The 21,973-nt window shown below is 41.8% G+C and overlaps 1 protein-coding gene across 1 annotated transcript in view; it reads left to right on the forward strand.

Moving 5' to 3' along the window:
- LOC124556241 (putative uncharacterized protein DDB_G0290521) overlaps nucleotides 1-21,973 on the forward strand; it is a 72,482-nt gene that overhangs the window by 23,275 nt on the left and 27,234 nt on the right. Inside the window, exon 3 of the mRNA XM_047130229.1 lies at nucleotides 10,156-10,278. Within this exon, the coding sequence (XP_046986185.1) occupies nucleotides 10,156-10,278 (123 nt within the window). The remainder of the gene's footprint in view (nucleotides 1-10,155; nucleotides 10,279-21,973) is intronic.

The following is a 21,973-nucleotide window of genomic DNA, read 5'->3' on the forward strand; positions in this document are numbered from 1 at the left end:
TATCTGCACGGTGCGAAAAGTTGCAACTGACCCTGAATAAAGAGAAGTGTAAATTTATTCACGTGAGTACTAAAAGAAATCCGCTAAATTTCGATTACGCGATAAGACACAAATCTTAAGACTGTAAATTCAACTAAATGCTTAGGGACTACAATTGCAAAAAGCCTTAACTGGAACGATCACATAGATCATGTTGTGGGTAGAGCAAACCAAAGACTGCGATTCACTGACAGAACACTTAGAAAGCGCAACAAGTCTACTAAAGAGACGGCTTACACCACACTTGTGCGCCCTATTTTGGTGTATTGCTGTGCGGTGTGGGATCCGCATCAGGTGGGACTGACGGATGTCATCGAAAAAGTTCAAAGAAGGGCGGCTCGTTTTGTACTATCGCGAAATAGGGGAGATATTGCCACAGACATGTTACGTGAATTGGAGAGGCAGTCATTAAAACAAAGGCGTTTTTCGTTGCGACGGGATCTTCTCATGAAATTTGAATCACCAGTTTTCTCCTCCGATTACGAAAACATTCTGTTGGCACCCACCTGCATAGGGAGAAATGATCGTCACGATAAAATAAGAGAAATCAGGGCCTGCACAGAAAAATTTAAGTGCTCGTTTTTCCCGCGAGCCGTTCGAGAGTGGAACGGTAGAGAGACAGCTTGAAAGTGTTTCATTGTACCCTCTGCCAGGCACTTTATAACAGAGTAATCACGTAGATGTAGACGTAGATGTACGCTTATTAGCAAAAGTTCGAGGGTATTGTGTATCAAGCAAACTTAGTGACTGGATTGAGGATATTTTGGAGGGAGCACGGAGCAGTTATCTTGGAAGCAGAGTCATCAACAGATGTAGAAGTAACTTCGGCTGTGCTCTGGGAAAGTGTGTTGGGGCCCTTGTTATTTATATTGTTTATTAATAACACTGCGGACAATATTAACAGTAACCTCGCAGATGACAGTTATTTAATGAAGTACTACCTGAAAGAATCCGCACAAACATTCAGTCAAATACTGATAAGATTTCAAAGTGTGCGAAATTAAACACTGTGCACTTCAAAAAACGAAAAAAGTTAGTTTTCTATGACTATAATATAAAAGAGTCACAGTTTGAATTGGTCATCTCATGCAAATAGCTGGATGTAACAGTATATAGGGGTATGAAATGAACCGATCAAACAGGCTAGGTATAGCAGGTGTAATACTGCGCTGTTCACTGGTAGGATTCTAGGGAAATGCATTCAATCCACAAAGGAGACTGAACTGGCACACGTTTGCGATGGACGCAAACTATCCTGTGAAAACCCGTCTGGAAAGTTTCTAGAACCAACTTAAAGTGATGAATCGAGGAGTATGTTACAACCCCCTACGTATATCTCCCGTACATATTGCGAAGACAGTGTTAGACTTGTTACATCATGTACACAGGCATTTAAGCAATCGTTGTTCTTACGCTCCACACATGAATGGAAAGGGGAAAAGCGGTAATAGCTAGTACAATGGGACGTGCCCTCTGTAATGCACTTCACAGTGTTTTGCGAAGTGTAGATACAGATGTAGAATGACGCACTCATGTGACGCAGTAATGAAAGTATACAGAGTTATTCACAAGCAGCTCCGTACCTCTACAAGACATCACAATAAAATGACGCATACAGAATATCCCTCCAAATTTCGATCAGTAAAACATGCCGTGAAGTAGTTGCAGAGTGCAGTATCAGGGGGTAGGCAAATCAGAACATAAAATGATGGAAAAAATCGCAACATCAAAACATAATTAACGTAGATTGACGTACAGTTTTGCAGTCTGGGTGCGTAAGATAACCGTGAGAGTGCTCCTGTTGTCATACGAAATCGCACCCGAGACCACAACTCCAGGTATAGGTCCAGCGTGTCTAGCACGCAGACAGATTGGCTGCAGGCCTGCCAACTTGCTTTTAAGTAGCACAACTCCTTCGTGTTGCGGTTTTTCTCCATCAGTGTAGATACTCGTAAACCATCCACTCCGGATTGTTGCATCGAATTTGTTTACGCCTGCAGATACGCAACCCACTGAACAGATCTCCAATGAGGACTGCTACCGTTGCACCTTCCCTAGTAGCAGCGGCAGCAGCAACCTCAGTGCACTGCACGCACGTATTGACATTTGCCTTGCCACAAACTGTGCCCATATTTAGCATCTGTAAAGTGAATTTAAAACTTGGGAAAATGCTCTCTCCACTCATATGTGTCTACTTTCTGTATGTGTTCTGAAAACCCGGATGTACTTTCGAATAACGCTGTATAATTATAGCAGATACGAATGAGGAACCATTCAAGCGACGATATGAGCCGCAAGGAGAAATGCAGTGACGTAAGTGATTCTGACAAAGGGCAAATTGTTATGGAAAGTCGCCTGGAAACGAGCATCTTGGAAACAACGGAGCTAGTCGCCAGGTTCTCTGGTACTGTTATTAGCATATACGTATGAAAAGTGGTTGAAGAATGGTGAAGCCACGAGTAGATGATGAGGTGTCGGTAGTCTACGCCACATCATAGAACATAATGGCCGGAGGCGTGCTCGCTCTGTATGTCACGATATCCGACGATATGTGGCAGACGATATGTTGGAACACGTGAGGCAATACTAACCTTACGACTTATCTTAGAAGAAAGATTAAGAAAAGGCAAACCTACGTTTCTAGCATTTGTAGACTTAGAGAAAGCTTTTGACAATGTTGACTGGAATACTCTCTTTCACATTATAAAGGTGGCAGGGGTAAAATACAGGGAGCGAAAGGCTATTTACAATTTGTACAGAAACCAGATGGCAGTTATAAGAGTCGAGGGGCATGAAAGGGAAGCAGTGGTTGGGAAAGGAGTGAGACAGGGTTGTAGCCTCTCCCTGATGTTATTCAATCTGTATATTGAGCAAGCAGTAAAGGAAACAAAAGAAAAATTCGGAGTAGGTATTAACATTCATGGAGAAGAAGTAAAAACTTTGAGGTTCGCCGATGACATTGTAATTCTGTCAGAGGCAGCAAAGGACTTGGAAGAGCAGTTGAACGGAATGGACAGTGTCTTGAAAGGAGGATATAAGATGAACATCAACAAAAGCAAAACGATGATATTGGAATTTAGTCAAATTAAATCGGGTGATGCTGAGGGAATTAGATTAGGAAATGAGACACTTAAAGTAGTAAAGGAGTTTTGCTATTTAGGGAGTAAAATAACTGATGATGGTCGAAGTAGAGAGGATATAAAATGTAGACTGGCAATGACAAGGAAAGCGTTTCTGAAGAAGAGAAATTTGTTAACATCGAGTATAGATTTAAGTGTCAGGAGGTCGTTTCTGAAAGTATTTGTATGGAGTGTAGCCATGTATGGAAGTGAAACATGGACGATAACTAGTATGGACAAGAAGAGAATAGAAGCTTTCGAAATGTGGTGCTACAGAAGAATGCTGAGGATAAGGTGGGTAGATCACGTAACTAATGAGGAGGTATTGAATAGGATTGGGGAGAAGAGAAGTTTGTGGCACAACTTGACTAGAAGAAGGGATCGGTTGGTAGGACATGTTTTAAGGCATCAAGGGATCACAAAGTTAGCATTGGAGGGCAGCGTGGAGGGTAAAAATCGTAGAGGGAGACCAAGAGATGAATACACTAAGCAGATTCAGAAGGATGTAGGTTGCAGTAGGTACTGGGAGATGAAGAAGCTTGCACAGGATAGAGTAGCATGGAGAGCTGCATCAAACCAGTCTCAGGACTGAAGAGCACAACAACAACAACAACAACATGTGGCAGATCTGAGTACAGAGTACAGTGATGATGCAGGCTCAAGTTCTTCAGAACACACTGTTGAGCGCACATTGCTGAACATAGGGTTCTGCAGCAGACGACTCCTACGTCTTCCCATGTTGGTCCAACAACATCGTCAGTTATGGTTACTGTGGGCAAGTTATCATCGAAATTAGACCGTGGATCGTTGGAAACGTGTCGACCGGTCGGATGACTCATACTATCTTGTGGCAGCTAGTATGCACGAAGCAAGCAATGGGCCATGGTCGCAGGCAGTATTATCCTATGGGGGACATTCATCTGGGCTTCCACGGGATCTGTGATAGTAGTCGAACACACGGTGACAGGTATGGTATGCGTGAACATTGTTATGGAAAACCTGTATTCCTTCTTGATTGATGTCTTCACTGACGGCGACGATACCTTCGAGCTCTGTAACTGTCCTTGTCGCAACGCAACTTGACCGGCAAATTTGCTTGTTCTGAACCTGATGGAAAATATCTGGGATGCAGTCGAGCATCAGCTCCTCGCCCAAAAACCACCATCCCGTTATTTGTAGGAACTGCGTCACCTGTGGATAGACGTCTGTCGATACATGCATCAAGATACCTACCAAGTCTTGTCGAACCATGACACGCATAATCGGCGGTGTATTGCGATCTACAGGTGGACCAACACGCAAGTAAACAAATGGTCTTAATGTTTTGGCTTATCAGTGTACATACTTACCTCTGTGTCTTATCACCGAGCCGGCCGAAGTGGCCGTGCGGTTAAAGGCACTGCAGTCTGGAACCGCAAGACCGCTACGGTCGCAGGTTCGAATCCTGCCTCGGGCATGGATGTTTGTGATGTCCTTAGGTTAGTTAGGTTTAACTAGTTCTAAGTTCTAGGGGACTAATGACCTCAGCAGTTGAGTCCCACAGTGCTCAGAGCCATTTGAACCATTTGAACCATCTTATCACCGCTTCAAACATAGTCAAGCTTGTGAGTTACTGCAACACAATGAATTTCACCCTCTGACTGTAGAACTGCAAGGATCAAAAGAACTCCTCGGAAATCATTACACTACCACTCTTCGTGGCATTTCTTAGTTACATCGCTACCTCTATACATTTCTTAGCCATGGAAAACCATCACGAGTCACAGGAAGCTACTGATCTTTGCCTTTCAATGCATGTTGAATGGGTAATGTGGCGCAGTGAGTAACCTTAACTCAAGCCCCTTTCCAGCCATCCTAGTCTAAGTTTTAGCTGGTTTCCCTTTAGGTAAATGCCGAGACAGGATTCTCAAGTAGGTCGCATTTCTCACCCTCATTCTTTTCTAAATGATTTACTGCGCTGTCTCTAACGGCTTTAACGTCAATGGGTCGTTAAACTCTAAGCCTTGCTTCTTGTTCTCTCTGAGGCTGCTCCACTGTGCCTTCTTTTCGTTACTGTTGTTTTATTTTCAGGAAGTGTGTCTTAGTCCCTAGAACTGCAGTTCCCAAATATGTTTGGATGTGTGTGAAGTCTTATAGGACTTAACTGTTAAGGGCACCAGTCCCTAAGCTTACACACTGCGTAACCTAAATTATCCTAAGGATAAACACACACACCCATGCCCGAGGGAGGACTCGAACCTCCGCCGGGAGCAGCCGCACAGTCCATGACTGCAGCGCCTCAGACCACTCGGCTAATCCCGTGCGGCGAACTGCAGTTTTGTCTCTCGACGAAACTGTGTTCACAGTCTCTTTTCCTTGGTTTTCATAGTACTAGTACTTGGGAGAGCAGTTACTCTCCTAGAACCGAATTACCAATTGGATTCCACTAGTGTTAGCAATGTCAAACGTGCTGTTTCTGTAGCTCACTTCACGTCAGAGCAGCAGGAAAAGGCAGTTTGGTTTGAAAAACAAGTATTTATATGTTTGCTGCGGAAGATGGCCACACAAACAAACGCTGATACTGTTTCTAGGTAATATTACGAAAGTCACCTAGTGCTGCCACTCCATTGTGCATTTTTTCTTGCACTAACATGCTGCAAATGCCTACATCTAATTTCTGACCTGCTATTCTAGTACTTTGCTGTGGATAGCTTCAAATATAGAAAATTACTTATCATATAAGTTACCGCAGGGCTGTCACATACAAATCAATTTCTCGGAAAACTGGAAGGCTGTCATTTTTTCCTACAAAGCACATATGAAAATACAACAGCGGAGAGAAATCAAATCTGAACTTATTTTGACAGAAAATGTACATTTTCAGCTCAGTATAAGGATGCGTTAAAGGTACTACAGGTGACAGAGAAATGAGTACAAATGTTTTTTCCCCTTTATTGTATTTCAATTCCCCATCGGGGTGGGCTGGCAGCAGCATATGCGCTGCTCTTCAGCCGAAAGACATAGAACAAACAATAGAAGACATTTAAAAATATAAAAAGGAGAAAACATGGTGAACATAGATTTAAAAAGGGGGAACATCATGGAAGACAATAGACAAAAAAGGGGCGACTGTAAAATGGAGATAAAAACTGTAAAAAAGTAGTGCACACAAAAAACTACACACTGGGACAGTAAAAAGAACACAAGGCATAGTATGACCAGAGCATAAAAGTATCGACGGATGACGTAGCACAAACAAACACTGACAGTGACACGAAGTACAATGCCAGCACACAATTAAAATCACACCTCTCGACGCACAGGAGAAACAGCACTAAACACAACACTGACGTGGTACTCTGACGATGATCAAAACGGAGGATCTGCCAGGCGCAAGGAGATGAGTGACACCGGGAGGGTGGGAGGGGAAGAGAGGGGGGGAGATCAGCGGGGGCACGCCGAAGAGGGCCAGGTAGGGAGGGATGTGGGAAGGAAAGAGGCAAGTATGGGGTGCAGGGTCTCAGGGGGGGGGGGGGGGCGGAAGGAGGAAAATCCGCTCTGGGAGAAGGAGGGAAGTGGAAAAAGGGGACCCTGGGGAGGGGGGGGGGGCAAGGCCAGGTTATAGTTGGAAGGAAGGGTAGATGTTACGGCGAAGTTCATCATCCGGGAGGGGGAGGCGCTGGAAATTGTCCTGTGAAGGAGATGGAGGGTGTGGAGGTGGAGAGAAGGAGGGATACAGTGATAGAGGCGCGGCAATGGGCGGGGGGTGAGTACAAATTTTTAATTATGGCAATATTCGTTTCATTCGTCTTCCTTATTTCGCTCTAGCTACTCTGAGGTAGTGAGACAGAAAAGCTCATTCTAAGTGGAATCTTGTTCTCTTTCTTTATTTATTTTAATAAGTTGTAACATAAGAGGGGTGTTAGATAAGCAATACGACACTTTTTTCGGCCAATTTAAGATGAAAAAATGTGGAATTTGTTGTGGGACATTGTGGAATATTCCCGCTTCAGCCCATATAGTTCATGACGTTCCGATAGATGGTGCCCCTGTTTGCAACCTTCTAAACTGTATCAGTAACTGACCAGGAAAGTACTTGGGCTCGAACAAACAGATCTGTATGAACGTTTGGTTACAGGACCATTATGTTCCTCTGAATGTGCTGGTGGGTGTCGTTTCTCTGCAAAACTCTGCAGTCATGCTCTAGATATCGCTGTAGATGTAATTGTAGACGCCATACGCAATACAGCAATCTTAACTATAAATGTAAATGCGGAATGTCAATAAAATGCTCCGAGCAATACGAATGACTGCAAAACGCACAGTGAAGAAATGCAAGTTGATCGCATGGCGTATTTGCACATTCTATAATATCAGTGTTGAAGGCCACGTCAGTGACACTTTTGAAGTTGTTCACTGGTTCACCAATATCGTAGCCAGCGTTCTGCCACGTGCAACGAAGCTTTGGTCTGTATACTCCCGCAGATAACTTATTGTAAATGACAGAATGCATATTCATGATAAAGAATCTGCCGTGCAATTTCGGCTGCATATTACTGGAACGTAGTTTAATGTAGTCTGTTATTGTCTTGGCATATGTTTTATATTGCCTGAAGAAATACACATCCAGAGGTTGTGCATATTTTGTAGTTTTAGGCGGAATGATTTTTAAATCTACATGTTTTCCACCAGATGCTTCCAGTAGTACTCGTTCATCCTTATGTCCAGACCAGGAGTCACAAAGTACTAATGACTTTCTCGACAAATGTGGATTCAAAACTGACAGAAAAAACGTCTTCAGATGTTGTTTCGTCATCTTCGCACTCACACTTGCATCGACGACGACATTTGGAGGGCACCGCGTTTCTATTTCCCTTGACACGCGGGGTCCAAACTTTCCACTGGATTCGTGGAAGGAAATATAGAGTTTGTCTGCCAATCGTCCGTCCATTGATATAGCAATATCGATCGTGTAACTATGTGTTGCACAGTTAACTGATTGCAACATCGCGACAGTGTTTCTCTCCCCTTTCATGGATAGTGTTCTGTCACAAGAAAGTTCATAGCTGAGCTGACTCTGATCACAGTTCCATACAGAACTAATATCGATATTTTCTCTCGTGATATGCTCATTGACGTCAGCAACAAACGTTTGAGCTCTTTCAATCAGCTCTTCTTCGTCATCCTTATCTTTTCGTGCTTGGAGCATAGTGATACGGCGTGATGTTATCCTAAACTCCTTTTTCAAATTAGTAATAAATCCTAGTGAAACTGTAAAGTTTGTATACCCGAGATTTCGGGCTACGTCCAATGCCCAGTGTTGTAAATGCCAATAGTGAACGGCGGAACCGCATTCTCGCGCTTCATCGAATTTCGCCATTACACGCTCCTTGATGGTCTTGAACAGCAGTGTACGATTTCCTTTGAAAACTGTATTTCCTTCTCTTTCCTTTGCCACGTAATCCAGTATGTTTTTAATATTGCTTTTAGACTTCAGTTTAGGGTATCTTTTCAGAAGCTTGTCGTATGTGTCGAAACCTCTTACGTAATAATCATCGTATATGTTCTCCAGTGTGTTGTCATCAAACGCCGTGATGATACTTGCAACTGATACCAGAAAACATGCGAATGATCGTCTTCTGCCGGCCGGGGTAGCCGAGCGGTTATAGGCGCTACGGTCTGGAACCGCGCGACCGCTACGGTCGCAGGTTCGAATCCTGCCTCGGGCATGGATGTGTGTGATGTCCTTAGGTTAGTTGGGTTTAAGTAGTTCTAAGTTCTAGGGGACTGATGACCTCAGAAGTTAAGTCGCATAGTGCTCAGAGCCATTTGAACCATTTGATTCGTCTTCTACACCAGTACCATCTTCACGAATAAGGGTTCTTCGTAACTTCATCTCAACCAATCGCAATACATTAGCAGGATTGATTACCAATCGCCGAGCCATCTGACGCTTCAATACACAAATAATGTCACAAAACGCAACTTCAGAGGCACACCGCACCGTCCCTACTGGTCCCGACTGGCGCACCGGCAGGTCAGTGTGCAATGCGGCATGGCATACGCAGAGGCCTCTAACGGACGACTGCAGAGTTTTGCAGATGCGGGAGTATCACTAGTGCAACAACAGACCTTTACATTATTTCTCACACGATTTTGGTGTATTTGTGTTTGTTCGAGCCCAAGTACTTTCCTGGTGAGTCGCGTTCTAAGCAGAAAGCTGTCACTGAGTTTCTTTTGGCGGAAAACCAGAGCATCGCAGATGCTCATAGGTGCTTGCAGTATGCCTACGGAGACCTGGCTGTGACTAAGGCACGGTGACTTGTTAAGCTAGGCATCTGTCATCATCGCAACGAGGTCGTGCAAAGCTGCTCCATCTCATCCATACCGGCTAACCGCACACATCTGTGACTCCTACAATACTGGAACACGCAGACATTCTCATTCCAGGTTATCGACGGATCACAAACACTTCGCTACTCAACTGAACGTCTCTGTTGGTAGTGCTGACACAGTTGTCCACCATCTGGGGTACTCAGAGGTTTGTGCCCACAGGGTTTCGCGTCACCTAATAGAAGACCATAAAGAGCTTCCATCTATGATGGATGCACTCCACAGGAAGCAATACGTGGATGATGTGGAGGTTATGACACAGCAAGACGTTGGTCCTAACTTACACCAGTGGAGTGCTACCATGGGAGCTTACAGGCCCTCCCAGTAGGGTGGCCTAAGATTACCGCATTGAAAGGAGATTATGTTAAAAAAATAGGGTTATATAGCCAAGAGAGTGGAGAAATAATATGGTGTATTGGAATCCCGAATAAAACCAACCTGCTTTCAGAAAAAAATAAGTTGCTTTACTTACTGAACGTCCCTAGTATTTAATAAATAAAGTAACAGGACCACTGTTTAAATGAAAGTATTGTAATTTTCTGACTTGCATAGAACATAACTCTATTATATGTTTATGTAACAATTCATTACAAGTCCTTTGTTGGTGTACTCTGACTTCAAACAGGTCATACTTCAAACACCTCTACACAGAAAAGTGAAGCGCCATCTGGGTTCAATAGAATGCCAGCCGACCAGTGGGTAGCCTCACTTCGTAGACGGGATCCAGATTTGCAGCACCTCAAACACGGTACGTCCACGGACACCAAATGCAATCGCAGCACGAGTAATGTTTCCTGGACTGGTATTTTCTTGTAATTCTATTGCACTGCTCTAAGATCTAGGCTACACTACATTAAACAGAGCTAAAGCACAGCTGTGTGAACTGACATTCTACTCTGTGGTCACAGGTGAAATTTTCTGGGCCTACCACAAATACGAATTAGATATCAATGACATTTTGTATTTCTTATGTTAATACGTGTAAGTTGAATATGAACTTGATATGCAGAATTGTTCTTTGTGCAGCTTTTTATAGCAGTCGTACATGTTTTCTTGCAGTTGTTGAAATGGAATACTGGTTCACCGTAAATATTATAGGGTTAATCTTTCCTACTATTTTAGAAATCGGCAGTGGCAATTCGTCTAAGATTGATGAAGGCTTATAAGGACTGAGTTTCTTCATTTTCAAGGGATCAGTAGTAAACGACTGAATTCAAACGTGACCATACTACTTCTAAAGATTATCTAATGTATCGAAACTGAACCACAGTTGAAAACATCCATATAACGTGTAATTTGAAGACTGGCAATGAAAGGTGAATGAAATATTTTACCTCATATGTATATGGTGTAAAAGTGGAGATTATAGTTTCAGTGGAAAACTGTGACAACCTTTATGTAATGCTAGCTGAGAAACCCAGCATTTCTTGGGTATTCATTTACACCTGTGCCCGAGACTTCGTACGTGCGGAATTTTTTGTCGCATCAGGCTTCGATGTTCAAATACACACACACACACACACACACACACACACACATGCCCGAGGGAGGACTCGGACCTCCGACGGGAGGGGCCGCGCAATCTGCGCATGGCGCCTCAAACCACGCGGCCACTCCGCGCGGCAAGACTTCGATGTATACACTGTTTGAAGTAATATGATACGAGACATGAACGGAGAGGTTGTTTACTTGACTAATACAGGAGACAGTCACATAGAGTTGCCAATGAAAAAGCAGCTGACAGTAAGGTCAATACCCACAACACACAGCGTCTGGCCTCGTACTTTGTTTACGGTCATGGCATAACATAAGCTTACGAAGAATTGTACATGTTTAAAGCGAAATCGTGAATTGACAGGAATAAGTGAGATTCAGGGTATGAACACTCACTCGCCTGTGTTATTTCCCGTCAAAATTTCCGCTTCTATAATGTTACGTTGAAGAAAAGTAACTTTAACCCTCTGCGAGTGAAAAGTTCTGAGGAGCGAGATGATAATGCATGACGCTCTCCATCAGAGTTATGTTGCGCTTCACCTGCAGAGTAGCTTCCAGAGAACGAGTTACAGTATGATGTTCAAATACACACACACACACACACGCACACGCACGCACGCACGCGCGCGCGCGCGCGCGCATGCCCGAGGGAGGACTCGAACCTCCGATGGGAGGGGCCCTAAGGTGAGACCAGTGAGCTCAAAGAAGAAAAATCTAGATCCTGTAGCAAGTCCCACTTCGTAATCTTCACTGGATTCTTGAGACCGTTTTCAGAAAGACTCGACCGTTTTCGTAAACAAAACGAAATCAAAATGCAATGGTTCAAATGGCTCTGAGCACTATGGAACTCAACACCTTAGGTCATAAGTCCCCTAGAACTTAGAACTACTTAAACCTAACTAACCTAAGGACATCACACACACCCATGCCCGAGGCAGGATTCGAACCTGCGACCGTAGCAGTCCCACGGTTCCGGACTGCAGCGCCAGAACCGCCAGACCACCGCGGCCGGCAAAATGTAATGAGTACCCAAATCACATAGCAAATTTAATAAATTCGTCTTTCCTAGCAAAGAACGTAAGTCAAACCTATCGAAAGAAGCAAAGCAATATCGTTCAGTTTTAAATTCACAAACGGAAACCAGTAAATCCATATATACGTAGTAAATTCGCTGTTGATTTGTATTTGTAAAGATGAGACTGTATCGCGTAACTCTGTCACTGACCTGAACTTCTGAAAATCAAAGCCAGCGAGATATACGGGCCGTGCAACGAACTTGGGCATCACACTAGTAGTCCTGCTTGCCAAACTTCGCGAACACTCGGCTCCGTGCAGGGCCCACGGGAAATCAATATTTAATTGAAAAGATACCTACTATAGTCCTAATTTTGTCGTGTGCCATCGAGAACTTACATGCATTTTTACGCGCAGTTAAAAAGAAAGAAAAAAACTGACAGCAACATCTATTGGTTCTTTGGTGTACAACCAAACTAACAGCGCAGTCTATTGGTTGTTTGGTGTACTAAACCGTGATGATTAAACATCCGAACTCCTAAGGTAAGACAAGTGAGCTCAAAGAAGAAAAATCTAGAGGCAGCACTATTAATCCAGTCAAATTGCAGATATACCTTGCAAAAGGTGGGGTAGAAGATTTTATTTTTTTAACTCCTTCATATTGTTGGAAAGGTTACAAAACCAAGTTTTGCCAACAAAATTACTCTTGGGAAAACTTTCTGCAGTCAAAAAACTTCGAAAATTTCAGACTTTTTTCAGTTTTTTCAAAATATCTCAGTTTCATTTGCTCCTATCGCTTTAACGTCTAATTTCTTTTTTAAAGAGCACAAAATTCTCTACAAATTTGATTCTTACCATTTTTTTCTACTCCCAGTATCTAAGGCGCTACAGCGCGTCAAAAAATACCAATTTTTCAAACTTCGAAAATTTCAGACTTTTTTCAGTTTTTTCAAAATATCTCAGTTTCATTTGCTCCTATCGCTTTAACGTCTATTTTCTTTTTTAAAGAGCACAAAATTCTCTACAAATTTGATTCTTACCATTTTTTCTACTATCAGTATCTAAGGCGCTACAGCGCGTCAAAAAATACCAATTTTTCAAATTTTGAGCATAGTGGCAACATACCTTATTTTTGAACACTATTTTTTCAGTTTCTGTTTGTGTAGTATAAATACATGATACATCATGCTATATGTTGGAATTTACCACCTCACTTTCAGGTATTCAATTTCTCTGTATGCAACATGAGGATTGCTGGGCAACCAACAATTGTGATTCTTACATCACTACCTGAAGTTCACTATGGGCCACCTAAGCCCTGGTATTTGTAAAACTATAAACATAAAAGTGCATCATTAAAGACACACACACATACACACACACAGACAGACACACACACACACACACACACACACACACACACACACACACACACACACACACACACACAAAATAAATTGTCTCAGGAAACTGAACTATTATTAGTGCAATAGGCAACCTAATTAGGTAGGTAATTATTCTTGTATATAAAGGCCACACAGTTGACATTAAAAATAAGTAGCTTTATTACAATTAAAATGCATTGTCAGTTACTAAAAAATGTTGACAATTCTGGGTTTGAAATACTTGTAATATCGCACTTCAGCGCACTTGACACAGGTATGAGCATCACTTCCAACGTTTTGATGGGCCAGGTTCCTCAGTGTCACCAGAAATACTTTGAGTTACGGATTCAGGGTCTGTACATAGAGTTGATCCCAGATTGACCTCTTCTTTAAACAGCGAGTCAGCCTCAGCAAGTTCGTTGATTTCGTCAGCGGTTTCCTCAACATCCTCCATAACATCTTCTTCACTGTCTTCATATAAAAATTTTGGCACGTTTTCGCAGTGGACCCCAATACACTTCTTGCAAATTGAAGAACATTTCAAACCCGCTTTTTTGCAGGAGCGTGCTTCGCCACAGTCCAGCTTGCATGAGCATGAAACAATGTGAAGAAGTGCTTCAGGTGCTGGATCTTGGCTCATTATAACGAATATTGGACCGTGGTCACTGTGATTCCAGCCCCATTTCTCAGGAGGTTTCCAGTTTCCCATCCAACTTTGGACTTGTTGGTAAGTCCGCAACGAATGATGTTGTGCAGCATCTTGTGTAGGTGGCAACCGTGCAAGATTCAGTTTGCTTTTTGTGGCAGACTTGGCGAATAGCTGGTACCGCAAATGGTCTAGTGTGTCGGAACTGCTTACACCTCCACTATACAATGCGATAGTAACCTGTTCTCCTGCTGTTATTATTTCTTCACTGGTAGCATGTGGTTTATTGAACGTGCAAAGTGCTGAGGTTAGGTGTTCATTTTTCGCAACAATATTGCAGCACTTAATTTGTCCTTGACCAAAAAAAGCGGATGTTGCACCACATCCGCTAAAGGCGTGAGTGAACAGAATATATTCACTGTCAAACTTGTAAGATGCAGTGGAAAACCACTTGTCTTCTGCATTTCCTCTTCCGGGCTTTAAGAAAAATAAGTTTTCAATGCCTTGCCCCAAACCGGTCATGAGCAAAAGCAGATCAACATCATCTCCTACAATGACAACACTTCCAAAATCTTTGGTTCTTGAATGCCAGATGTTACAATCATAACGTCAGCATCTTCTTGTGCCTGGCTTTGAAGCTGTTTCAGCCATCACCAAATCGTCACCATATTTCTGGAAAAGGCGAGCCTTGACAGTTCGAATATCAGGACGAGATGATGTGAGTATTTGCTCTAACAGATCGTCCATAGAAAACTGACATTCTTCCGTACTGGTTTCCAGGTAGGCAAATATAGCCTCCATGCCTTCATCTACTTGTGTTGCAGGTCGGTTACCTCGATTCTGTCCAGTAGCTGAAACACGGTGAAAGAACTTTCTGTAGCAAAATCTGTGGTATCGCCCATCTGCAGCAACCAAATCATTTACATTTTGAATCCGCTCTATCACTTGTTGACCAAATTCATCACCACGTCGTTTAGCCTGTTCTAATACTGTCGATTGCACTTCCAATTTCATTACTTTGTAAACAAAATTTCGTTTGGCATATGGCAATCTTAACTGCTTGGTTAAAAAGTCATCAGAATTCCCTTTTGCAAATAAGAAGCATTTCTCTTAGAAATTGAACTGACCTTTTTCCTGCGACCGACGTACCACGCCTGTTGGTTCCTGAGGATGCTATCATGCTCTCATTAATGTACTTCTTGTAGCATGCTTCACGCAACATCACTTCACTGAGCGTTTTCAAAAACGGGTGTGGGCAGACTCTCTGCGTTTAGCACTACAATCGATAAGTGTGCTCAGTCCTTTCTTTTTCACAAATGGTTCAAATGGCTCTGAGCACTATGAGACTTAACATCTATGGTCATCAGTCCCCTAGAACTTAGAACTACTTAAACCTAACTAACCTAAGGACATCACACACATCCATGCCCGAGGCATGATTCGAACCTGCGACAGTAGCGGTCTGAAGCGCCTAGAACCGCACGGGCACACCGGCCGGCTTCTTTTTCACATTGCGTCCACCACTCACCACAGTTTTTTCGCAAATGAAACACAAATTCATGTCAGACATACTCATTTTCAGCACCACAACATATACTGAATGGAAGCGACTCCAAACTGTAAGACCCTTATTGTTGTGTGCTAATAGCTGTCAGCGCGCTGTGAACAATCACCAGAGATAATCGCCTTCCGCCCGCCAAAGAATAAATACGCTTTTGCCCGCCCGCTAAAGAACAATTCCTACATACCTTTTCTTATAACTGATCATTAACGTCAATCAACTGTAGAAAATCTACGGCACCTGCATGCAATCGTATTACATATTGTAACATAAATAAACTTCACGCAATCCGACGTGAATGTGTTCGTAGTTACTGAATATGATGCTGTTTGTCCTGGCCCTGCAGCAGAGTGAGATGGTAATTTCCAATGAATAACATGATGAGTAATATGTTTATACTACACAAATAGAAACTGAAATAACAGTGTTCAAAAATTAGGTAACTTGCCACTTTGCTCGAAATTTGTAGCGCCTTAGATACTGGGAGTAGAAAAAAATGGTAAGAACCAAATTTGTAGAGAATTTTGTGCTCTTTAAAAAAGAAAATAGACGTTAAAGCGATAGGAGCAAATGAAACAGAGGTATTTTGAAAAAAACTGAAAAAAGTCTGAAGTTTTCGAAGTTTTTTAACTGCAGAAAGTTTTCCCAAGAGAAATTTTGTTGGCAAAACTTGGTTTTGTAACCTTTCTAACAATATGAACGAGTTAAAAAAATAAAATCTTCTACCCCACCTTTTGCAAGGAACAGGCTTTTTTCTGACAGTTTTGCTGGACTATATGCGTTACGAAATCTTGACGCTCGACATCTTTAGCCGCCATTTTGCTGAACGTATATCTGTCTCTCCCTATCCAACTGTCAGTATACAGCTGTCCCGCAAGTAGACGAGTAAAATTTTATTTTGCCATCATTATGTGCACAAAACATCGCATTTTATCTGAATTAAGTATTTTTGACATCCCTGATTGCTGAGTCTGGCAATTAATTGACCAGGAAGCATTAAATACCTACAGAAAATTAAGAACCGTAGCCTACTGTTTAAAAATATCATCTTCACATTATCAGCTGAAAAACTGTAAAGCAAAACTTCCTTGAAGTCACAGCAATTCTGTAATTTGATTGTAACTATTATTACATGTTTCGTTAAAGTCTGACGACCTTCATACGAAATAAAATGCACTATGCAGGGAGTTAGTGGGGCTAGTACAGATAGTTTTTATATTTCACGATTTATCTCGAAACAATTTGAGGCAGATTTTTAAGATTTAATGTATTTCGATTAACCAGTTTTCATACTAAACGAATCATTAAAGTGATTCTATGTTTCTTCAATAGTTTGATCACCAAATGGAAAAATCTAAACAAATGCAATCTGTCCACATTTAAAAAAGTAAATTCTAAAGTGTTGCCATTAACTGAAATGGCATAGGATAAAAGTTGACACCGTTTTTTTATATATAAATAAGACCAGTTTTCCCAAAACAAAAAGATTACTTAATTAAAATTATTTTGTGTCCACTTTTACCATCCCCATTCTCCTCTACTTAAACAAAAGTTTTGGAATGATAAAACCTGTGATACTTTGATCTCGCTTTTGTGGAAAGGGTGAAAAAAAACTTAAAAGTAAATAATTTTCAGTTCAACATTAATTTATATTTTTCATTTACGTTAGACATTTGAAAACAAAATAATTTTTGTCAGCTTCTGTCGAACAGAACAGTTTTTTCCATTGACCTTATTTGTTACATTTTTTTGCATTTGCTCTTAATCTAACTCCAATATATACTGACGCAATTTCTTTAATAAGTTTTGTTTCGTGCATGTCATCTAGGTCAAATACAAAATTTACAGAATGTGCATTAGGTCCAAATATATTTTTTTCATTAATAGAAAAATGGTGAGACACCGAATTTACGAACTTGGAATAAACTTTACCGAAATCTTCCACATTTGCAAACGTACGAAACTTCTTCTCACAATAAACAATAATTTTGTAAATTGCAAACTTAATTCCTCTCCTAGAAACCTGCTGAGTGAAAGCAGTTGGGTCAGACAAAGGCTTCCTACAATATGTGTGGTCACTTACTTTGTCATTACCAAAAATTAACAAACTAGCACACTCACAACACTTCAAATCTTTTAACATTTTTAACTACAAATCCTTCTACGTAATACAAAATATTATTAACATAATTACTGAGGTTTACGTTTTTCAGTCTACTACAATAATCTAAACACTGTCTCAATGAAGCATCGTTTACACTATATTTTCTGTTTGAACATGGCGGTACCTAAAGTGAGCAATTGAAAACACACTGTTTGATTCAAAATCAAGTACATTAGTCTTACATCCAGAGTTTATGCTATTTTTAATGGCTTTGAGAGCTGACTGGAACTGAATAAATTTTAGATTATTGTTCCAGCCTCTTTTACCTCTAGTACATGAAAATAGTAATTCCAGTTGATCTTGAGACACTTTATACATTAAAAAATGCTGAAATGGGTCTGTGTCATGGGAAAACCATTCTGTAGCAAGCATTCCTACACTTTTAATAGACAGCAAGAAACCCAGAGCAAATGTCTTACGGGGATGACGTAGAATGGATATACCTTCAATGGAGATAGACTTCAAAAAATATTCTATCTCTTCGCAATAATTGTGGCAGAAATTCATGTCGAATTTATGTAAAGGTGGTTTTAAGCCCTTAGCAAAAATATTTCTGCTATTTAACAACTCAAAAAGTTTGTCTACTTTTCCGATAAAAGTAACAGTTGCAGTTGATCCTCGAAAATCTTTATGTTGATGTGACTCAAGAAATTCAGTAGCATCTGCTACACTTGAACTCAGGGTTTAAGCAGCAAGAGAGACATTCATCTTCTTATTGTGCAACTTAACATGCTAGTTGGTGACTCAATTAGCAAACTTCAAGCCTTCACTCTCCTGTAGTTCATTTAAATTAACTATGTAGCTCCACTGTGCTTCACCATCAACTATCTGCAAAATCTGTTTCTCAACCTTTCTTGTTGATTTACGCATGTGGCAATGGTCCAAAACTACATAAACATTGCATTCAGCTTAAGGGTGCTTAAAATACGAAATAATTTTATCAGGTTCATCGTTGCAGCCCATGTTTTTCAAAGCTTGCGGGTTTACAACTAGGCCGTCACAAGTAACGGACCATACGACTACACCAACTTCATGTAATTTTAGGAGGCATGTATGGATTAATTCAGCTGAAAGTTCAGCTTGAATACTATTTACAAAAAAATATGCAACTGGACATTTAAATTTTTTCTGTACGAAACAATTTGGAATAGTAATGCTTCTATAGCTAGTTCATTCAAATCTACTGGCTTAATGCCACCAAAATTTACATAACCACTGTTAACTTTTTTAATATTGTCCCATAAGAATTGTTTATGAATCATCATATTGTCAAAAATTAAAGCACATTCTTTTAAGCAGGGTTTTTTCTCTATATTTTCTTTTAAGAAATTGAACACTTCACTGATGAAAGCAGGCTCACAGCTGACAGATGAGATCAAAGATCTGATGTAATTTGGATGGGGCAAACTAAATAATGATCTAACGTATCTATATGCTTTAGGTGAATAAAAATGTAGTGTCGGAGCGAACTGTTTTATATCATCTCAGTATCTTCTTACTTGTTCGTCACACATGGAGTTTTCCAATTCGTTAACGATGAAGTGCAAAGGAAAACCACTAAAACTAAATTTTAAATGATTCTCTATATCATTGTTCAGGTGTCCTTTTTTTAAAGTTCATCAACCAGCTGTGCCACTGTCGAAAAGTTTTTGTTTCGTCGACCTACAGCCATTTGCAATCTTCTTATCTTCTTTCTTAAATTTGTTTTCGATAGTGAAGGGAGGTTTGCCTGAATTCCTTTATTTTCAGCAACTGCTTCAGGAGACTTTTCCAGTTGTACACCTGTGTGATTTACATCCTGCAAGAAAGGAGGTCATTGTAATTTTGCATTCATCACAACAGTTCAAAATTATAAAACCTCCATAAGCAAGCTTAAAACAATAATTATAAATATAGGCCTATTGACGTTTATTTTGTTCAGGCCTATACCATTATAATTAAAAGCTTGTAATATATTCCACTTACTTGAGTACTAGCAGGTGCTTTACGAACCAATTGTCGCCTTGCAGTCATCTTTCTCTGAACATGTTTCGGAAAATCAAAGGTGGATGGGACGGCATCTTCTTTTAACAGTCTTAATGATGCTCCTGGCCTCACTTTATAGCAATTTTCGGTAACGTGTCTGCTACATATTGTACTGTACGCAGTAGGTGAGCACTTGTCTCTATGAATTGCTTGCGCCCACAATTTCTGCATTTCCGAACGAGAAAATGGAAACCTGTATAAACAAGAGGCAAATACAGATCTAAATCCAAGAAATATCGTCTTCAGTAGTGCAATTTATACATGAAATACAGTGCGGCAGGAACACTAGTTCTAAACAAAAACATAACTTACCTGTGAAAATGAACTCCGCTGTCTTTCCTCTAGAGTTCTTTACAACCATAAGCTACTCAATATTTCACCATTATAGCTTCACAAACTTAATAAATAGCTCTCGAATGAATGATTATCAAACAACAGAAAGCACAAAACAACACGACCTATACCCGTACGTACAGAGTTGCCAATCTGATAAAAATTGATCGTCACTATTTCCAAGGGTCCAAAGCTCAGCAGTTGTGTATCTTGTTTTTATTGAGATCTCTGGGTGGGACCGAGCGAGGTGGCGCAGCAGTTAGCACACTGGCCTCACATTCGGGAGGATGACGGTTCAAACACGCATCCAGCCTTCCTGGTTTAAGTTTTCCATGATTTCTCTAAATTGCTTCAAGAAAATGCCGCGCTAGTTCCTTTGAAACAGCACAGCCGATTTCCTTCCCCATTCTTGCTCCGTCTCTGGTGATCTACACTCATGCTCATAAATTAAGGATAATGCTGATGCATGGTGAAACAACGCTCTGTTGGGCAGTTTGCATTTGACCTGTCGTCGTCGCACGGTGGCGCTGGCAGCAGTCCACATACACAGAGGTGTGTTGGTGCATGTCAGAGTACGGTGCAGTGAGTAATTGTGCAGACGTTTCCAGACGCGCTAATGGTGACTGTTGTTGAAAATGGCTCAAAGAACACATATTGATGGCGTTATGAGGGGTAGTATACTAGGGCGACTGGAGGCTGGTCAAACACAGCAGATCGTAGCACAGGCCCTCCGTGTGCCACAAAGTGTGATCTCAAGATTATGGCAACGATTCCAGCAGACAGGAAACGTGTCCAGGTGCTACAGTACGGGACGTCCACAGTGTACAACACCACAAGAAGACCGATATCTCACCATCAGTGCCCGCAGACGGCCATGGAGTACTGCAGGTAGCCTTGCTCAGGACCTTACCGCAGCCACTGGAACAGTTGTCTTCAGACTCACAGTCTACAGACGACTGAACGGATATGGTTTATTCGACTGGAGACCTGCAAGGTGCATTCCACTGACCTCCGGTCACAGGAGCGCCCGTAAAGCCTGGTGTCAAGAACACATTACATGGTCATTGGAACAGTGGTCCCAACACGGAGGAGTCCAGGTATAGTCTGAATAGTGATTCTCGCCAGGTTTTCATCTGGCGTGAGCCGGCCGAAGTGGCCGTGCGGTTAAAGGCGCTGCAGTCTGGAACCGCAAGACCGCTTCGGTCGCAGGTTCGAATCCTGCCTCGGGCATGGATGTTTGTGATGTCCTTAGGTTAGTTAGGTTTAACTAGTTCTAAGTTCTAGGGGACTAATGACCTCAGCAGTTGAGTCCCATAGTGCTCAGAGCCATTTGAACCATTCATCTGGCGTGAAGCAGGAACCAGATACCAACCCCTTAATGTCCTTGAAAGGGACCTGTATGGAGATTGTGGTTTGATGGTGTGGGGTGCGATTATGATTGGTGCACGTACACTCCTGCGTGTCTTTGACAGAGGAACTGTAACAGGTCAGGTGTATCGGGACGTCATATTGCACCAGTATGTCCGCCTTTTCAGGGGTGCAGTGCGTCCCACCTCCCTCCTAATGGATAATAATCCACAGCCCCACCGAGTTGCTATCGTGGAAGAGTACCTTGAAACAGAAGATATCAGGCGAATGGAGTGGCCTGCCTTTTCTCCAGACCTAAACCCCACCGAGCACGTCTGGGATGCTCTCGGTCGACTTATCGCTGCACGTCTTCAAACCCCACGACATTCCAGGAGCTCCAACAGCCACTGGTGCAAGAATGAGAGGCTATATCCCAGCAGCAGCTGCTAGAGCACCTGATCCAGCGTATGTCAG

Source organism: Schistocerca americana, chromosome X (genome assembly GCF_021461395.2).
Source record: "Schistocerca americana isolate TAMUIC-IGC-003095 chromosome X, iqSchAmer2.1, whole genome shotgun sequence".
Lineage (NCBI taxonomy): Eukaryota > Metazoa > Arthropoda > Insecta > Orthoptera > Acrididae > Schistocerca > Schistocerca americana.